Raw genomic sequence first — 12,952 nt, 5'->3', positions numbered from 1 at the left:
CAACAAACCTGAAACTTAATCTTCAAATCTGTAATATGGTCAATAGCATGGGAAACCGTTTCCATTTGCTGAGGAGTAAGGTTAATTTGAGGCTGTTCAACAGTTACAGCTGGGATTTCTTCATTTTCAGCTGTGGGCAAAAACTCAATGCCATGTTGAAACTTTTTGTGAAGGTCGTTGCTGGGATCAAGCAGTTCAGAATCTTCAAGACTGTAGAATATGCTGTAGAATGAATCCCTCCACAAACGTTCTATCCTTTGGTTGGACGGATTCCCCAGTAATGTGACTAATGGATTGATGTTAAAGGGATAGTTCACCCAAAAATGAAAATTCTGTCATCGTTTACTCACTCTCAAGTTGTTCCAAACCTGTATGAGTTTCTTTGTTCTGCTGAACACAAAGGAAGATATTTGGAAGAATGTTTGTAACCAAACAGATCTCGGTCCCCATTGACTACCATAGTATATTTTTTTCCTACTATGGAAGTCAATGGGGACCGAGATCTGTTGATTACAAACATTCTTCCAAATATCTTCCTTTGTGTTCAACAGAACAAAGAAACTCATACAGGTTTGGAACAACTTGAGAGGGAGTAAACGATGACAGAATTTTCATTTTTGGGTGAACTATCCCTTTAAGGAATTTTTGGCAGTTAAACCTGTTGATCTAAAATTCTCATTCAAGCCATTAAACATTCAATCTTTTTTCATACATTACCAGTTTATTCATCTTTTTTTATTCATCTTTTCAATCCCATTCAAAATAGTTAGATCCTTCTCCACTTTTCCAAGGATTCATTGAATTTCTTTTTCATGCATTTTCAAGTCTTGTCTATTGATTCATATTCCATTTAAACCTTAAGATGTTTCACATATTTCATACATTAAGAGTTCAACATTTAAATCTCATTCATACTAATTAGATGCTTTTCTGCTTTTTTCTACAAATTATAACACAATGGGAGTAGAAAGGAACGATACAAATATTGTCAGCCAACAATACTACAAAAAAAAAGACAATAAAACATAACACAGCACCAACAGTGCTGTTACTGCCAATGTTTGGACTGGCACCCACAAATCTAGCACATCTGGCATTAGCTCCATCAGCTGCAGCTGCACCGACCATACCGCCTTATTTGAACAGAAAATATAACTTAAAGCTGTTTAAACTAAAAATGTCTTACAGTCCTGGATAATATATGCAGCCAATAAACTTTTGTCTCTGGGCTTGGAATTGGACTATACCTGAGTTTGCAAAATACTGATGATTGCAGTACAGCAAGCCTGATATTTTATCTTTAGATCAGAAAGGTGTTGGATTGCATTGTGTACAGATGTCTGTTGTTGCTGAGTGAGGATGAGTTGAGGTGGCTCTACATTAACAGCTGGGAACTCTTCCTCATCAAGTGTAGGCAGTGTTTGAATTCCATACTGCGCTAGGATGGCATCAATGTTTTGGTCGCTGTAGGGATTTTCCCCAAACACATTGTTGACAGCTGTGCTGTCTGTTGCAATGTTTTTGAGCATGCCCTCTGTCCAGAGTTGAGTTGGTGTGCGATTATTTTCTGTTCGCAACGGATGGAGGTTCCAGGCCTGTCTAAACTGCTCCAGTCTTTTTTGAATCTCAGGAAGATAAACAATATGCAGTGAAAGTCTGTGGACATCATCATCTGGGTTTAGAACCTCTGAATCCTCTAAGGAGTAGAACATAAGGTAAAACTGCTGCAAAACATGCAAAAATACATCACGCCAAAGGCGTTCAATTCTCTGATTGTGAACTGATTGTCCGGTTATGAAACCTCTGTGTTCAAGTCCTTGAACTAGATGCATGAATAAAGCCACAAGGACATTTTCACCACCATGGTCAGATCTGACTCTTGATGGTAAGGCATAGAGGCATGTTGCTTTCAAAAACTGAGAAAGTACTGTTGTGGCACGATTGTCTGTGCTGCAGTTGAGGTAAGTAATCAGACGGGAGTATCCATCAATTGCACCATGAATCACAAAGCCCCATCTAGAAAGGTTGAAAAACAAATATTACTTGAAAATGATGATACTATTGACAGTAGTCTGCAAACAATATAGCTGTAAACTCCATTTTTTTTAATTTGCTGAAGTTCTTTTCAAAATATTAAAAAGTATGACAAGTCTGGTAATAATAACCTTATGAGACGCATGTTCCCATCAATGTGCCACAAACTATTGGGGTAAGGTACATGATAAACACGTCTTGCAACTGTCTGGCTCCATCTCCTTGCAGCAGCAGTAGGATTGACCCGTGTCAACATCTCACGGACCCTGGACCGTGTAACAAGCACACCCTGTGCGCGCAACAGGGCTCTTATCATCTGCAACAGATTTGTGAAAAGATCTAAATTGACATGATATTCACAAAACAATGGCACACAAATGTGAATTAAATACAGCCTAAAGATAAAGACCTCCAATTACCTCATTTCCAGAATTAGGATATTGGCTCTGAAGTTGCCTCACATGTTGTTCTAGTTCACCATCATCTATTGCAGACAGCATACTTCTAACAGGTATACCCAACAACTTTGATTTCTTGTACAGAAATGATGAGGAGCATCCCAGTATTTCAGCAGTTTTTGAAATTGTATGGCCTTGCTTCAGCAGAAATTCAATGTGTTCTCTGGTAACATCAATGGCTGGTCGGCCTCTTCTCCCTACAAAAAGAACAGGGTTTAATGTAAGATTTTTGCCCATTTTTTGGAAATTACAGTTTAAAAATTTTAATAAATCACTTTGCCGTGTGTGTGTGTGTGTGTGTGTGTGTGTGTACATTTTCAATGCGTCTTACTGTTACCAATTTATTTTTGTGGTGGTTCTGCATTTTAGATTATTTTATTTTACAAATGATAAGAACTTTTTTTTATAGTCTGTAGGCCTATTCCTGTATATTGTATTCCTCTATGTGTGTGTGTGTGTGTGTGTGTGTGTGTGTGTGTGTGTGTGTGTGTGTGTGTGTGTGTGTGTGTGTGTGTGTGTGTGTGTGTGTGTGAGCATGATCATTTTGGATTGTGGATGTTTTTTGCATTGTTGGAAGTGTGCCACTTTATTTCTTTCATTTCTGTCTATGTATTCTGGTTCTATGTGCGTTGGTTCTGATTTTGATGATGAATTTTGTCTATTTTGAGTCCAATGATAAATAAATATTTATATTTATTTAAAATATATCATAAATCCTCCAAAAACTGCACAAATGTTGAGTAAAAACATTAATAAACAGAGTAAAATTATATTTGTAAAAAAAAAAACTATTAATCTATTACAAAATTAAATGTTAAATGTCCAATAGACCCCAAAGACCACGAGTGTCACTATTTTTGTTTCATACCATGTGAAAAAAAAAAAGAATGCCTGTGTTGCTTCTTACAGCTCCCGCGGTGAACCTTTCTACTGTCTAGCTATGCAGCCACGAAAAGCAATAGGCTAGGGGTCTCCAACCTTTTTTCATCTGAGAGCTACTTATTAAAAAGGAAAGTGGCCGAGAGCTACTCATGTAATACAATACTTAAATATCTTAAATAATGCCTTATAACTCTCATATTATTAACTATCAAAACTGTTTTAGACCTAAAAGGGTTTTTGTAGGCCTAAATATGTCACCCTTAAATGTCAGAGAAAAGAACAGAATCAGAGATTATTTTTTAGTTGATCATAACAATGAAATGGCATGAACATTTCATTTCATGGTACAAAAATGATCACGGTTATCACAGAATCCTGTTCAAAAAGTATAAATACTACACAATGAAATCAATTCACCAAGTTTTATGTCGAAAACCAGCAAATAACAAATAAAATTAGCATCAATATGCACTTTTTGTTTACATAAACATTAAAATAATAACATTAAAAATGATAGCCAGATTTTAAAAGAGTGTCTTGCAACGTTATCTACTAATGCATCAAGTTCAAATCAAGTTGTGGCAAAAAAGGTTTTATAAAAAGATAAACCTCACATATTTCAGCCTTTAAATCATTTTTTATAAAAAGAATGAGTCAAAAAAGATAAATTAATGACATTTACAATGCACATGATTAGCTTATTTTTTATTATTAATAGTAAGATTCGGTCCGATTTGCCTGTGGCGTCTGTCGTTACTATGCAACCATGCGCTGCTCTCCACAACGACAAAGATTTCCACCACCGAAAAATGCTTGCTGTAGCTTTGCTACAAGATTTATTAACAGATAAGAGAAAAACACCTGTAATGATTGGTTGGTTCTTGTCATAATGGTTTGTGGCATTCTGAAAAGTTGCGCCTGGAAAAATTTGAATGAACTTGAGCGCGCAAAAGACGCGATATGTGAACGGCCCCTTGGCGAGCTACCTCAGATCAGGCCACGAGCTACTGGTAGCTCGCGAGCGACGTGTTGGAGACCCCGCTAGATGTTTTAAACGGCCGGATTTCCCCTTTAACGTTAATGCAATGATAATGCAGTGATAAACAGACTCACCTGAACTAATGCGCCTGACAGAGAAACGTCTGTCTTCCCCAGCATGGAAATTTGCGTCTATTCGAGTTTTTAGTTGAGCCAAACTGCTTTTGAGTTCATTGTTTGTGTCTGGTGATAGCAAATGCTCAATTCTTCCGAGATTTCTTTCACACTGTTCAATAGAACGACGTTCTCTCTCTCCACAAATCCCCTGTGTGAGGGCTCGTTGAATTTCATGCCATTTTCTGGTGTTTTTTTCGATTACAGCCAACGCCATGACTGCTTTCTTCTTCTATTCACAGAAATAAGGAAATGAACCCACTTCTTCTTTGATTATGGCGGGGAGGGGAAATTACGTATTTATGGATATCTAAAATAGAGCAACGTCATGCACAATAATTTACACTAGTCTTAATGACGTTTGAGATATCTTTAACTTTAATTTGCCTAGGCGAAACTGAATTACAGATATCTGCAATTGTCATTTAAGATGTGTGACTAGTTGAATGTCGTTTTCAATGACGTCATTGCAGATATCTCTATCTGTCGTTTCGACTAGTCACAAATACGTTACAGATATCTTGAATGACAATTCCACCTATCCAAAATGTAATTACGACTAGTCAGAAAGACATTGTTGATATCTACAATGTTAATTCCAGATAGTCAAAATTAGCTTTTAAATGTTAAAATGGCTTGCCATAAGCGCCACGCTAACACACATACACAGAAAATAGTCTTTCTTTCCAAGAAAACTTCATTTAGAAACAGAATATATTTGCTCATATATTGAAACTAATTAGGTTAAATATTTCAAGAGGGTTACCAACGGGTGTTTAGGGTTTGGCTAGGACAATAATTCAGTTATATTTATACAATTAAATAACTAAGTCATTTCTGAAAAATAATATAATAAATACAGAATTGAATAGTAGGCCTAAGTGTGAACTGGTATAAACTGCTAATACATGCAAAAAACAAAACAAAACAAAACAAAAAACTGTTATTTTGTGGTCCACTTTTGAGTAAAATCAGTCTTTGCCAGATGTGTCTAAACCTGGGGTGTGTTTCCCTAAAGCATCGTTTGCCAACTATGGTGGCAAGTTCCGTTGTTATCAGCAGTTCAACGAGTCTGTCTTTCCCGAAACCATCGTTCCAACGAATATTCGTTAGCAATTCATTAAAATACGTTTTTGCAATACTGTTTGAAAGTTGTTTCTTTGATTTGAGTCTATTTTGGTGTTTATATAAAGTTCACAAAAGGTGCTTACATTGCTGTTTTTATTTTACTCATTGGTTTAAAACATATGTTGATGCTTATGACCCTCCCTACAAACAGATTTTTAATTAGCTCAGAGTAGCGCTTGTTGGTTATAATGTTGTTAACCTACCTCTGACACCTCATTGTGAAACCTTATGAGTTTACAAACATTTCTAGGGGTACTGTTTGTAACCTATGGGTGGGGGTGTAATGTTCAAAGACGTATTTATTTTTGTGGCGATTGCATGTTGCACAGTGGTATGGTTTCTTTTTGTTTTCCTCTGGCTCCTCCCCCTCTTTCACTCTGGCTGGAGGCCGATTGCGCCCCCAGCTGCACCTGCTTACCAACCAGGAGGGCAGCAGCATAAAAGCAGAGCAGATTTATATAATTGAACATGTTTGTAGGTCAATATTGTATTATTTTTCATTGTATCCTATTTATAAAATGTTCTTATTTATTTGCTTTATGGAACCAAATCAAATGGCAATGAGTCAGACTGACTGAAATGAGCCTGACTTATTGGGTAAACTTGTTTTATGGAACAGGCCTCAGGATACAAAGTCATGATAATGTTACAGGACCCATCCTTAAATAGACACACAAGCACAACTCAGGTTTATTTTTTGGTATCACCAAGATTTATTGATGGCTTTACAATCAAATAAAACAAAAATCTTGTGAATCACACATTTAATTAAAAATAAATTACATGCAATAATAGCTCAACTTTGGTCAAAACCTAAGCATGTAGCATCCTCATCATGCAATAATAAACAGTGGGGGAACACACAGTATCAGGATTGGAATAGTTACACACGTGCTTCAGAAACAGTCACGCTGAAGGCCTTCCCTAAAGTGTCGTCATACGACGTAGCATCTTGTTTCTCTTCTCAGGGAACAAGGGTTACAGTCGTAACCCAAGATATTTTCTTTTCCTTTTGTTTTGTTTTGTTTGTATATTGTGTGTTTCCCCACTGTTTATTACTGCATTTGATTTGTGTTTTATTTAATTTTTCCCTTTCGAGGGAACTCACGCTGTGTCATATGATGACACTTTGGGGAATGAAATACCCACTAGCCCATACTGACAAATGCCTGTCCTGGTGTGAAACTGTTCAGCCACAGCTCAGGATTAGAGCATTTAAAAACCCAGCATAGCCAGCAGGTCCAGTCTATAAAACCAGAGGCAGGGGCAGACAGTGCGCCTCAAGACCAGACATTTCCTCAGAAATCCATTGTACTGATTGTTAGTTTGGTAGCCCGGCAGTCCTCTTGGGGGCCTGAAACACACCAACAACTAGTCAGACTTTCTCACCAAGCAGTCGTACAAAGTATATGTAGCTTCTCTTGGTCTGCCAACACAGGTGGGGGATGTAGGCCTGTAGGACCATAAGCCAAGGTCCAAAGAATGCCAGGGACAACTCTTCTAAAATCGCGGCTGGATCCCCATGCAGAGACTCTAACCTGAGCTGCAGGCCTCATCCTCATAATGCCATGAAGGAATCACATTACCAGGTAGTGGTGCGTGACCTTAAGTGTGGATGGGGAAAGACCGGCAGAAAGATGGTCTTGAAGGAACTCCAGCACTGAAGCCACTGGGCAGTTAACTGGGTCCAACTAACAACAAGAGTGAACTTTCACTATGGTTAAAATATTCCTTGTGGGGGAGCTCTAGAGTTGAGGCTGGTCTCCACAACCTCAGCTGGAAATCGATGTGTCCCGAAGCGCACTTAGCGGTGGGATTCAAACATTGATTTCCCAAGGGCTCCGTGGAGAATTCAGATATTTTCGCAGGCCTGCGCATAGCATCAGTACTTCTTTCCGAAGCAGCCTCTCGAGACTAACCTTGGATATTTTACATGTATTGAGTTTGGTGCCCTGAAAACCGAAGACAATTTTGTACAGGCCTCATCTGATGGAGCGAACCTGACAGGGCCGCAACAACTTCGGGCAGACACTGAGATTAGCGTTCGCTGGAAATTGATGTATCCTGAAGCACACAAGGCAGCTGGAATTAGCATCGATTTTCTGAGGGCTCCGTGGAGAAGAGATCTTGTTGCTCCTGAGGGGGCACCCTCAGAGGTCTGCGCATAGGCGCAGGACCTCTTACCCGAAGCTGCCTTCAAGAGAATAATAATTCTGTTTCCTCTTTGAAAGGCCTTGGGCGAGAGTGTTGTTCTGACCCCCAGGCTCTCTCAGGGGGGCTCGAGAGGTAACCACTAATTCGCTGCTGCTTAAACTAGGAGCACGGGGTTGACGGCTGGGGCTGAATTAACCATTTAAACACATTAATGTCCCTGAATATGTCAGCCTGTTATGCCTGCATCCTTTTTTTTTTTTTTATGTGACCTGCTTGGTTATATGCTCTGCCCACCACATTAGGTGTAGTTCGGCAGGGTTTGGTGGGCAGTGTCTGGGCCTTAAGTAATGACGCAACATTGGGGAGGAGAAAGATGCTAAAGTATCTTCCACTTGAGTCATCAACCATAGCTGTCAAATCAAGTCGCCTTTATTTATCGCTTTTTACAATACAGATGTTTCAAAGCAGCTTTACAGTGATAACAGGAAAATAATGCACAAAAAATTTGTTTTGGCTGTACAGCAGATCTATAAGAAAATAGCGTCAGTCCAGGTTAAGTAAGTTCAGTGATGATTAATTTTTGTTATAAAAAAGTTATTAATTTAGTTTATTTATATCGCCGTGAAAAAAACCATGATGTCATCATCCAGCTCAGTTCAGTTCTCATATAATGGTGTCAATTAAGGCAGACAAAATAATATTGTTGAACATTAAGTGTCCTCAACTAAGCAAGCAAAAGGCGACAATGGCAAGGAACCAAAACTCCATCAGGTGACAGAATGGAGAAAAAAAAAAAACTTGAGAGAAACCAGACTCAGTCAGGGAGCCAGTTCTCCTCTGGCCAACGAGTGAACAGTGTATGATTATGATTCAGGCAGCATTACAGGTCAGAAATCAGATTGGATCAGAACATTCAAGAACAGCAAAGAAACTCAAAATTCTAGATAAAACCGCTTTTTACACGATCTTGATACCTCGGTATGGTATGGAGTCTCTTCTGATTCATCAACACAGTTTCACTAATCCATAATAAAGCCTAAACCCCGGATAGAGCATGTGAGTGAATGTGGTCTGGACTGTGTGTATGAGGCTCATTGTTTCTCTGTCGACACTGTAGAAGGACAGAGTTCCTGCACTGTGATCCACATACACTCCTATTCTACTGCTGATGGACTTTACAGGGAGTTCAGTCTCTATGCTATTGTGTATGAATGAGTATCTGGATGGAGTGCAGAACAAACTCCAGGACTGATCATTATATCCAAACACACACTCATTACCCGATCCCTTCCTGCTGATGCTCTTATATGACACTGATAAATACACAGCACCAAAAACACTCCTCCTCCACTCAATCTCCCAGTAACAGCGTCCATACACACTCTCTCTACACAACACCTGAGCATTATACACATCAAATCTGTCTGGATGATCAGGATATGGCTGCTCTGTGAGAGTGTTAGTAATCACTCTGTTTCCCTCAGACAGATGGAGGCGTTTATTCACTGTGTTCAGATCCAGAGTGAGCTGTTGAGAATCTGATGGAGAGAAAAACATATCAGAATCAGGAATTATGAATCTGATCTTTTAATGTAGCTGAACTCTTCATGTTCAATATATCAGCAGTGTCTCAGTACAGTATACCAGATATCATGTGCAAATCATCATTTACATGATCAACTCTAAAACTTTTCTGTCATGTTTTCTTTCACCTTCTACAGGAAGAACATGAACACACACTCAGTGAGTTTTTCTGCTTGTTTTCTTAGTGACTTACATTGTAGGAAGTCGTTCCTGGTCTTGGGAACAATGTTGGTGAAAGTGACTGTGGAAATCAACAGTCATAAAGAGTGTGAATGTCATGTCAAGAGAAAAATATCTCTTCATCTGTTCCTAAGACATTTCTAATATGATCTTCTACAGGATATGAGATGATGGAGGATCATTTCTGAGAGCAGATGAATCTCCTGAGGTATAAACGTTGCATATACACAAAATGGGACTAGAAAACGGGGTGGAGATGCATGTATGCACAATCTTTCACTGACTGGGTTTTATAAAGGGAATTCTGCTCAGATTCGGGTGTATGTATGGTTTTATAAATTTGAAAACATTTTGTGTACTCATAATCTGCCCCTTTAGGATGAAATGTACACAATGTTTTATACATGAGGCCCCTGGACTTTACTTCTGTTAGAGATCTTCTTCAGCTCCTCTTTGCAGAAATCCTCCAGTTTGTCTCTCAGCTGACGGACAGATTCTCTCACGCCATCAAAAGAGGAGAGAGAACTGAAGGGATTGTCATTTACGTCTGTAGATTCAGGAGGAGCTGAGAGAGACTGGAAACTCTACAGAAAACAGAAATCAAAACTCATCACCTCCACACTTCATCAATAACCTTCACTACAGTCATATTTGTGTGGCTCTTGTTGATCTTTAGAAATTCTCCTCAATCCAGCACTTTCACAGCATCAGCTTAATATTTCTCATATTCATTATATCGTGTCAGAGCTATTAGTTCTAGTACTGCCAATTACACTACATGTGAAATCTCTAGGAAATCATTTGGATGATCAAACATCTACCAATAACATAAATGTAACAGGTTAAGTGCATCAATGGTGTTGATATTGGTGGGAGGGCAGTTGTGTCCTAATGGTTAGAGAGTATGACTTGTAACCCGAAGGTCGCAGGTTTGAGTCTCAGTACTGGCAGGAAATAAAGGTGGGGGAAGTGAATGAATGGCACCCTCCTTCCACCCTCATAACCCACAACTGAGGTGGCTTTGAGCCTTTAACCTAACCCCCAATCTCGGTTCCCAGTGTGTGTTCACGTTTTCAACTGAAAACAGAAAACTTTGAATGTGTTCTGGCCATTAATTTACATGACAACAGTGTTTTGGTGGCCTGAGAATGCAAACTTTGAAATAGGTTTCAAAGTGTAAGTTTATAAACATTTATAACATTTATAAACATGTTAGTATATAGTTTTATAAATGTTAGTATATAACTTATTTATCATTTTTGAATGTAGTCATGTTTTGTGAATGATTCATCATTACCTAATAACTTATAAATGACTTATAATTGAACATTACTATAAAATGTTACCCATTATCCTAATCAAATGCATCAATCACCATCTTAGCTATATTTGATCATGTAAATTGAAATTATAGAATTGAAGGGCAGTGTTTCACAGTGTGGTCAAATAAGTAGAGGAGATGAGGATCTAATTGCAGCATATGACACAGGAACTAAACACAGGGACAGAAACCAAATTACTTTTTGTTTACAGATTCCCCGGCTCCACCTCTGACCTCCGAGTCCATGAAAGCGGCGTAAACAAAAAAGACACCAAAACGGTGGGAGGACTCTCAGGCAAAAAAGTCCATGGAGGAGCTGGTGGAGGAAGAGTCCACAGTGGCACCGGCGGTGGAGGAGCTAACTATTGAGGAGCCATTGAGCCAACGGCAGAGCTGACTAAGGGAGGTACCAGAGTGGAGTCTCTGCATTGGGCTCAGGCGGAAACAGGGGACCGACCGAAGCGGAGCTGGGAGAGGTGTAAACCTAGATGGAGCTAAAGTATGAAGACCCAGATCAACACTACTGATCTGGAGGGCCAAGGCGGAGCCACAGGCTCGCGGGACTGAGGTGGAACCGGGGGCTTGGAAGACCAAGACAAATCTGGTGGGAGCAAAGACAAAGGAGGAACCAGAGGGAAGCAGGACCCCTATGGAGCCAAAGGGGTGGAGGGCTGAGGCGCAGCCGGAGGTCTGGAAATCCATGGTGAAACCAGGGTAACGCCTGACCAAGGCAGAGCCACAGGGGAGAGCATCTGGTGGCATATAAGGGAGTTTTAAGTATCAGGAAATCATCTGGTCTTTAACAGGTCTTAAAATGAGATAAATACAACCTCAGATGAACAACAACACATGACATATTGCACCATGTTATTATTTATTTAATAAAAATAAAGCCAAAATGGAGAAGCCATTTGTGACAAACTAAGTACACCCTTTCTTCAACACGACAGCCATCGGCACTTATCCTCAACAAACTTGTCTCCATACGCACGTGATGACTCCGATCTTCAACCAGATGGAACTGGATAATATTCTGAATGTTCCAATCCAATCTGACTTCTGACCTGTAATGCTGCCTGAATCATAATCATACACTTTTCATTCGTTCATTGGTCCCTGATTGAGCCTGGTTTCTCCCAAGGTTTTTTTCTCCATTCTGTCACCTGATGGAGTTTTGGTCGCCTTTTTCACCTTTCTTCGCCTTTTTCGCCATTGGCTTTTGGCTTGCTTAGTTGGGGACATTTCATTTAATATTCAACAATATTATTAATCTGCCTGCATTGACACCATTATATGAGAACTGAACTGAGCTGGACGATGACATCACGGTTTTCTCCAAAGTGGCTATATATATAAATTAACTAAATTAATAATTTTCTTTCTTTTTTTACAACAAAATGAATCATCACCAATTAATCATTTTAAAACAATTTGAAGTCCATCATTCTAAAGTGAGGAGTGGAAAAGTGGAAAACTTTCAAAACAGTTGCCAACTTCCCAGGAGAGGGAGTCCCAGCAGATTCACCCCAAGGTCAGACCATGCAATACTCAGAGAATAAAAAATTAAAAAAAGAACTACACCTCAGACTCTAGAGGTCTCAGTTAAAGGGATAGTTCACCCAAAAATGAAAAAGACCCCATGATTTACTCATCCTGAAGCTATCCTAGGTGTATATGACATTCTTCTTTCAGACGAATACAATCGGAGTTATATAAAAAAAATGTCCTGTCTCTAGAAAGCCTTTTCTCTCTAAACAGAACATGGCAGCATGGCTTTGGTTTGCAAAGTTGCATCTGAACAAACCACAAGACTTCTGGACTGTCAAGACTGTCCTTTGGACAGATGAGACCAAAGTGGAGATGTTTGGCCATAAAAACCAAACACTGCATATCAGCACAAACACCTCATACCAAAAGTCAAGCACGGTGGTGGAGGGATGGTGATTTCGGGCTTGTTTTGCACCTACAGGATCTGGCCACCATGCAGTCACTGAGTCGACCATGAACTACTCTGTCCACCTTCATCCGTCTGATGGCTAAAACTTGGTCTAAATTTGGT

At 39.4% G+C, this 12,952-nt stretch overlaps 2 protein-coding genes across 2 annotated transcripts in view; both read right to left on the bottom strand.

The window, feature by feature from the left end:
- Window positions 1-209: 209 nt before the first annotated feature.
- LOC309497008 (uncharacterized protein) lies at window positions 210-4,758 on the bottom strand. The gene is made up of 4 exons (XM_082167246.1): window positions 4,488-4,758; window positions 2,454-2,689; window positions 2,166-2,350; window positions 210-2,016 (listed from the first exon to the last, which is right to left on the bottom strand). Exons 1-4 carry the CDS (start codon window positions 4,741-4,743, stop codon window positions 1,242-1,244), a joined length of 1,452 nt encoding a protein of 483 aa, XP_082023372.1. The 5' UTR covers window positions 4,744-4,758; the 3' UTR covers window positions 210-1,241.
- Window positions 4,759-6,343: 1,585 nt separating this feature from the next.
- Window positions 6,344-12,952, bottom strand: part of LOC309497286 (uncharacterized protein) — a 38,271-nt gene continuing 31,662 nt past the window's right edge. The window contains exons 12-14 of the mRNA XM_082167512.1: window positions 9,997-10,156; window positions 9,586-9,633; window positions 6,344-9,346 (exon numbers count right to left, since the gene is read on the bottom strand). Coding sequence (XP_082023638.1) covers window positions 8,814-9,346; window positions 9,586-9,633; window positions 9,997-10,156 — 741 coding nt within the window. The 3' untranslated portion in view covers window positions 6,344-8,813. The remainder of the gene's footprint in view (window positions 9,347-9,585; window positions 9,634-9,996; window positions 10,157-12,952) is intronic.

This window comes from Leuciscus leuciscus (assembly GCF_965113295.1).
Source record: "Leuciscus leuciscus genome assembly, chromosome: 4".
NCBI lineage: Eukaryota > Metazoa > Chordata > Actinopteri > Cypriniformes > Leuciscidae > Leuciscus > Leuciscus leuciscus.
The sequence above is the reverse complement of the archived record's forward strand: the minus strand, read 5'-3'. Positions and strand labels throughout refer to the sequence as shown.